The sequence below is a fragment of the Penaeus chinensis genome, chromosome 21 (assembly GCF_019202785.1).
Source record: "Penaeus chinensis breed Huanghai No. 1 chromosome 21, ASM1920278v2, whole genome shotgun sequence".
In the NCBI taxonomy this organism is placed as follows: Eukaryota; Metazoa; Arthropoda; class Malacostraca; order Decapoda; family Penaeidae; genus Penaeus; species Penaeus chinensis.
In genome coordinates this window covers 22,157,016-22,164,515 of record NC_061839.1, presented here as the reverse complement: position 1 = coordinate 22,164,515, position 7,500 = coordinate 22,157,016, and the positions used below count along the sequence as shown (strand labels likewise).

Genomic DNA, 7,500 nt, shown 5'->3' with positions numbered 1-7,500 from the left:
ACCTCATTCTCGCGGATGATTCACCTGAAGCCTTCTACGCTGTCCTTGAGTATATGTACGGCGGCTGCCCTAGCCTGGTGAGCGTTCCCTTGGCTCTTAGGGTGAGCGACCTCGCCGTTAAGTACCAGATGGAAGATCTGCATTCAGCTTGTTCTTTGGTAAGTACGTGTGATGATTATGTCTTCCGTTTGGTGTGTTAATGCTGTTTTCATGTTGATTAGGTTTATCGTGTGTGTTTTAGTTGGTGAGTCTTCTCAAAGAGAGAAATGTTTGAGAGCAATGTTGTAAAATAGACTCGTTATTTCCTAGTTCTGTCTCTTTGAGTAAGTCAAGAATAAATGGGTCGCAATATCAGCTTTTCCGTTGAAAGGGGGGGGGGGGGGTAAAGGGGGGTCGGCGAGCGATGCGAACATAAATTAAGAAGAATTGAGCTATTCGAGGGGGCATTTTAAGCTGTAACTGGACGTGTATAAATGTAATTTGATAAATAAAAGTTTAAGATTGTGGCCTCGGAGGGGAGGAAGCCAGGTTTTGAGAAGAGCAAAGAAAATGCTCCTCCCCCCGCCCTCCCTCCAATTGACGCCCCCTGCTGTCAGCCTTCTGTGTGAATACTGGACTCATTTGCATTTGGTCTATTGAGCTTTTTCACCAGATGTTAGACGGTTGACTGACAGTAGCCTGGAATAGCTGACAGAAAGTAATGATGACATTTTTATTTTAAACACTGATTGGAAATTGAGTTGTAAATTCAGACAGAATTACAGAGCACTTCGTCACACAGGCACTAAAAGGCAGAAGGTCCGTTGACAACAAGAAAGCAAATACACAGACAACAGATTTTTAAAAAACGCAATGTGATAAGAAAAAAATATATATTTCCAATTAGCTTACCAGGCAAACGCATGCATCAAAGCATGCATATCAACTTGTCTATTCATGAGTATGTTCTAAATCTGCTTATAAAGTACTGCAATCAGGGCCCACAGATAATTTAAATCGTAATGATAATTTCAACTTTACTGAATATTTTATAGGAACTGAGCTTTACTTTGGAAATAGTTATTAATTCAAGTCTTAACATACATTTTTCTTAACAGTACATCGTTCATCACATGAAAAACGCCAATTACCAAGTCGACAGCGCAGGTCGCCTTCCTAGCTACCGTCAGGTAATGAATTTATTTGCTCGATGGTTTTATATGTGTATCTTTCCGTGCACCTATGTATGTTATGTATATCTTTGTGTACTTGTATATGTGTATTTAAGGAAAAGGATGGCTTGGAATCCGGGCACACGCTATAAATACAGTGATATGTTAGTTATTTCTCTTATTTATGATCATAATGCATTACTTTCTGTGTAACATGAACAGCTTTAACACTTCATGCCTTTCTGACCACCACATAACATTGGCAATGATAGAGATACCTAGTAAAACGTTTTTATTTTCCACAGGTGACATCAGCAGGTGGCTCCATAATGCAAGGAGGAGGCACCGCAGAGGGAGATCAAGTCCTTGTCGAAAAAGAAGTTCCTCCGCATGACTATTAACGAGATGAAAAGTATAGCACCTCAAACATGTTCTATTCAGTAGCTTCACCCTCTACCAGAATTTTCTTATTTCATTTCAGCATTGAGTTTCAGGTCAGAGGCGACTGGTGAGTGGTGTCAGTCGGATAAGTTAGGATGTGAACGATGATGCCACTAAAGTTACAGGATATAAGTATTATTTCAGGCATCCCTTAATTTTTCCTAAATGAGGAACAAATTATTTCTTCCCATTGTCTTTATTTCGCTTTGAGGCAAAGTTTTGAATTCGCTGTTCATTATAAAAGTAGTGGTATGATGATAGCATGTTTCACAATGTATTCTGTTTCTCACAACGTTCTCCAGAGGACATTGCCTGGCCTGTTTTTGTTCGGTGTACTTAATTAATCAGTTAAATCACTAATACTGTTCTGATTTCTAAATGGTAGTTCGTAATAGGATTTCTGTAGAGAATATAAACCTTTAAATTCACCATTTCATACGCTTTGCCAGTATCGTCTTGTATATGGAGTATGTTTTATATTAAACAGTGGAATGTATATTTAACTTTATCTGTTCTTTCTGAACCTATTTTCTTGTGATATTATTATTTTTTTTTATTTGAAGGTCCTGGTGATAGACATTTATTATAATGAGTATCTATCTTTATTAATATGAACATATGAACCTTGCAATTATCACTTAATGCATTATGCAAACAATATTAGCCTTCAATAAGTTAGCATTTGAACTTTGACCCATTAGCAAAGCAAGAAATAAAGCAGCTTTGCGTTGTAATTTCAATTGTTTTCACTTCAACTCCGCTCCGGTCGACAGACTTTTACACAGTGTCATTTGCTTGAACGAAATGTTTTTGCAAATAATGTACATGTAAGATCCTTTAAAAGACTCGGCAATCAAGTTCCTATCTTTTACTTGTGATTTTTGCAAATGGAGACGGAATTACAAAACGTTAGGCAACACTGACTGTTGACTTGATGATTTTTTTTTTTTTTTTTTTTTTTTTTTAGCTGCCTCTGATAAGTCTTATTTATCACTCAGGAAAGAAACTACTCTGATCGACTTAGCATAGGAAACGAATATTTCAAAAATATATCAACAATTAATATCCTACATCCTTGATATTTCATGTCAACTGTCTCTTATCAAGGATTTCCGAGATGATCAAAGCGATGTATAAAAAGATCAAACTTGCAAAATTATTATTATGATAATTTTTTTTTTTTTTTTCCTTTTTTTCCACTCGAGTCAGAAAAAAAACAAAGATAATGGTAATAAGTGGTAAGAGAGAGAAAGAGAGAGATAAGTAGAGCGAGACATAGACAGCAAGATAGTAAAAGAGAAAGAGACAGGGACAGAGATACTACTACTTAAACGAATCAAATCGGCTTATGTGTACCCTACATACCTTTCCTTAGAGCAGTGAACCTGTGTTTTTATAATCCCAGACAATAACGCTTTGAACAATACATATTCCCTTTCTCTCATATATACACGTTAAGATTTCAAAATCAAAGCTGACACTCTTAATGACCATTGCTAAATCCAGAGACAAAGATGAAACAAAACAAGAAAACTTGTACGAATGTTAGAAATGAGAGAGATAATGGAATAATGAAAGAAAAAGAAAAAATAGAACAATGAACAATGTCATATGCACCCTTCCCCCCCCTTAGCAAGAGGACCGGGGGTAATGTGTAATTACATAACGGGAAATATATGCCTGAAAGAAACCGATTCTTTAGTCTGTCAAAAGGACTGGTCTTGATTGCATTTAGTCTGGTAAACAGCTCATGTGCGTGCAGGTTTGTGCACGTGTGTGTGTGTGTGTGTGTGTGTATGTGTGTGCGTGCGTGTGTGTGCGTGTATGTGCGTGTGCGTGTGTGTGTGCATGATGTGTGTGTGTGTGTGCGTGCGTGTGTGTGTGTGTGTGTTTGGGCGCGTGTATGTGTATTTGTGTTATGGTTATGCGTTTATGTGACTTGTTTGCTTGTCTAAATTGTATTTGTATTAAACATTTGTGTAGGAATCCATCTTCAACATTTTGCGACTGGTAATCCTATCTAAGCCAGACCTATTGGGTAAACGTGTGGGAGATAAAAATGATAAATGATAATTAAGAGGAATGGCGAATACAAAAGGAGGATATAATATGAAACTAAAAAGGAATAAAGTAGAGACAGCTAACATGGAAGTGTCATACGTAGGAAAAAAAAAAAAGATTGTTGAGGTAACGAGACAAAAAAAAAAAAAAAAAAAAATGGAACTGACACAAGAAAAAAATAAAAGAATAAAAATAAAGTTGTTTTGTACCCAACGGTCACTCTTGTTTCGCTAAAAAGTGCGGAAATTTGGCCTAAAAGTCTGGTCAGACTTTGAAACCGCATTGACACCTAGTTATTTTTGTCTGTTTTGTTTGTCTTTCATATTTCTTTTTTTTTTTCTTTTCTTTTTTTAATATTTGTAATTCTTTATGTTAAACAGACAATTAAAAATTATGATGATAAGGTAAATTAACCTCGCGTGATAATAACATTGTGTCTAGAAAAAAATCTAGAAAATAGTGTGTGTGTGCTCTTTAACGCGATTTAAAAAGAAATAAAAAACTATTAAGTATTCCGCATTTTCCCCTTCATAGCGACACATTTCTGAACACTCACTCAGTTAAAACAAACATGTAAATATCCTTTCACATGAACGCACATCTATTCCTTCACAACTTGTCATGCCCTGGAATGAATGACGCCGCCCGCCCTGGCATCCTCGTAGACACGTTCTCTCGCATGTACACGCCGCCAAAAGCCTGCACGCACACACTGTTTGCCAGACGAGGTGCAATCAGGTCCCTTGCCTTTGACTGAGCGAGGAATCAGCTGACTTCTGGCTTTCCTTTCACTTTATGAATGACCTCAGGCTCTCGCAGCTGGAAGGGGAGGGGAGAGGGAGGTAATCGGGAGGGGCACGAGCACTGGGATTTAGGCATTCCTTCGCACTTCCTAATTTTCTTTCTCTCTCCTCTCCTTCTCGTTATCCCGTTATCCCGTTATCTCTGTTTGTCTCTTTCTGTCTTTCTGTCTGTCTGTCTCTCTCTCCCTCTCTCTCTCTCTCTCTCTCTCTCTCTCTCTCTCTCTCTCTCTCTCTCTCTCTCTCTCTCTCTCTCTCTCTCTCTCTCTCTCTCTCTCTCACACACACACACACACACTCATTGACTCATTCCCTTTCCCTCTTAATTCAAATGTTTCTCTTTCTCTCATTTTCTCTCTCTCACGCACTATGTCTGTATCTGTCTGTCTCTCAAGCACTTTGTCTGTCTGTCTTTCTGTCTCTTTTTCGTTCTCTCTCTCTTTCTCTTTTCCTTTCTCTCTCTGTATCTATCTTATTCCTCTTTTACTCCACTTTACTTCTACTCATCTCTCTTCTCTTTTCTGCCCACTTTTACTTATCTTTTTATTTTCCTCTTCCTCATATTCCTTACTTTCTCTTTCTCTTTCCTCTTAGATTATACTTTTTTTTTCCCTGTTCATCTTTCACTTTCTTATTACTCTTACCCTTCGTTTTGTTTTCTGTCCCTCTCACTTTCCATTGCAATCAGTTATTGCTTACTCTTTCTCTTCTTCCTCTTGCTTCCTATCCCTGTTATTTCCTTCTACAATCAGGTATTGCTTACTCTTCCTCTTCTTTCATACTTTCAACCTTCATCTTGTTTCCTTACTCTTTATCTTCCCTTTCCTATTCCCTCTTACTCTTATCCTTCATCTGGTTCCCTTACTCTCTGTCTCCCTCTTCTTCTTCCCTCTTACACTTAGCCTTAGACTTCACAGAACACGAGGGACGTCTCTTTAATCCGAAACTTCAAAGGCAAAACAAGCAGAAAGATGTGATGAACATCTTCATCAACCTCTCTCTGTCTCTCTCTGTCTCTCCCTCTCTCTCTTTCTGCCTCACTCAGTCTTTTCCTCTTTCTCCGTATCTCTCTCTCTCTCTTTCTCTCTGTATGTCTGTCTGTCTCAGTCTCTCTCTCTCTCTCTCTTTCTCTCTATCTCTCTCTTTCTCTCTGTATGTCTGTCTGTCTCTCTGTCTCAGCCTCTCTCTCTCTCTCTCTCTCTGTCTCTCTGCCTTACCCCCCACCCTTTCTCTCTCTCTGTCTTAACCCCTTTTCTCTCTCTCTCTGTCTCTCTGTCTTACCCACCCCCCTCTCTCTCCCTCCACCTCTCTTTCTCTACGGAGATAAAAGGAGAAATTTACTCACTTAAGCTCTTCTCCAACACCGCTTCCCACGAGGCTGTCTCCGGCCTACGCCTTCCCGCTTGAGCCACAATGCACAGGCGGATTTCGGGTGTAGGGAATATCAGGAATCGAGAATGCTGTTGGTGCTCTGTGGCGGGAATCCCACCTAAGCCACGGGAAGGGTTTTTGGATTTTTTCAGTGGTCAAAGCAAAGCATAAAATCGTTAACCGTGTGTAAGAAGTTTTGTTGGTCTGCCTTACGCTACACTTTCTCTCTTTCTCTTTCTCTTTCTTTATCTCTCTATCTCTCTCCCTCTCTTCATGTTTCTCTCTCTTTTTCTCCATATTTCTCGCTCTATCTCTCTCTCCCTTTCTCCATCTCTCTCTATCTCTCTCTCCCTTTCTCCATCTCTCTCTCTCTCTCTCTCTCTCTATCCCTCTCTCCATGTTTCCCCCCCCCCCCCCCCCTCTCTCTCTCTCTCTCTCTCTCTCTCTCTCTCTCTCTCTCTCTCTCTCTCTCGCTCTCTCTCCCTAATTCCCTCCCTCATATACAAGATATCCATCTATCCATTCACTCATCTATTTATTTATCTAACTAATTAACTATCTTTGCCTGTCTATGTATCTACCTATGTATATAATCTATATATCGGTCTGTTCATCCTCATATCTTGCTATCCATCTATCTATTTATTTACCTTTCTACCTGTCTGCCTATCCCCCCCCCCCTTCTTTCTCCCTCCCTTTCTTCCCCTCTCTCTAAACCGAACATGCAACAAATGCCTTCTTATTTGCCAAACTGCCTTGGACAATCCCAACTTCAGCCGCGCCATACATCACTTATCGATCCGGCTTTGCAACTCGTGCAATACTCCATGCTATCGAACGACCGATGCATCTCAGGCAATACGCCATGCAATCGAGCGGCTGATGCAACTCACGAAGTACGCCATGCAATCGAGCTGTCTCTGCAACTCGCGCAATACGCCATGGAATCGAGCTGTCTCTGCAACTCACGCAATACACCATGCAGTCGAGAGGCCAATGTAACTCACTAAAAACGTCATGCAATCGAGCGGCCGATGCAACTCAGTCAATACGCCATGCAATCGAGCGCCATTCAAACTCGCGCAATACTCCATGCAATCGAGCGCCATTCGTTGCAGCAATGACAGCGATCTGAACTTTGTGTTACATCGGCGACCATGGTCTTTTATCAGCAACCAATTTGTGATATGAACTGCCATTCGAAATTACCATGAGGGCCGGTCACTCGGGGCGAACAGAGCATTGGCTCATCATGCGCTCGATTTCAGCAGCAAACATGGCGTCTACGGTTGCCTGCGCGGCCCTCCTCGCAGGTTATTTGTCCTCTGCTGTAGAAATGGAGGCTCATTGATTATTAAAAGCGACATATGTTAGTTCGTTCATGGTTGCAGAGAAGAAATAGTAAAAGTGTGTGTCATAATCTTTTGAAAGAACTTCGTTAGGTAAGCTTCTTTGAGAAACTTGGAAGACGCGCGTATGTAAACAGTGATGACGTCATGGATTTCCGTGTAAAAATATGCTCTTGAAAAATATAAGGATATGGAATGCGATATCTGTTTAAAAATTATATGCATTGAAGTATATATTATGATTATTATTAGTGATTTCCGAACGAAACACCGCTTCTACTTCCGACCAAGTAGAAGCTTATGCGAACTCAGAAGATGAAGGAAGTG

The 7,500-nt window shown here is 40.0% G+C and overlaps 1 protein-coding gene across 1 annotated transcript in view; it reads left to right on the top strand.

Annotated features, from left to right (window-relative positions):
* The window catches only part of LOC125036677 (BTB/POZ domain-containing protein At1g21780-like), a 3,712-nt gene extending 1,672 nt beyond the window's left edge, over positions 1–2,040 (top strand). Inside the window, exons 3-5 of the mRNA XM_047629483.1 lie at positions 1–158; positions 1,098–1,169; positions 1,457–2,040. The exon at positions 1–158 is cut by the window's left edge and continues 82 nt beyond it. Of these exons, the coding sequence (XP_047485439.1) occupies positions 1–158; positions 1,098–1,169; positions 1,457–1,552 (326 nt within the window). The 3' untranslated portion in view covers positions 1,553–2,040. The remainder of the gene's footprint in view (positions 159–1,097; positions 1,170–1,456) is intronic.
* The last annotated feature ends 5,460 nt before the right edge of the window (positions 2,041–7,500 follow it).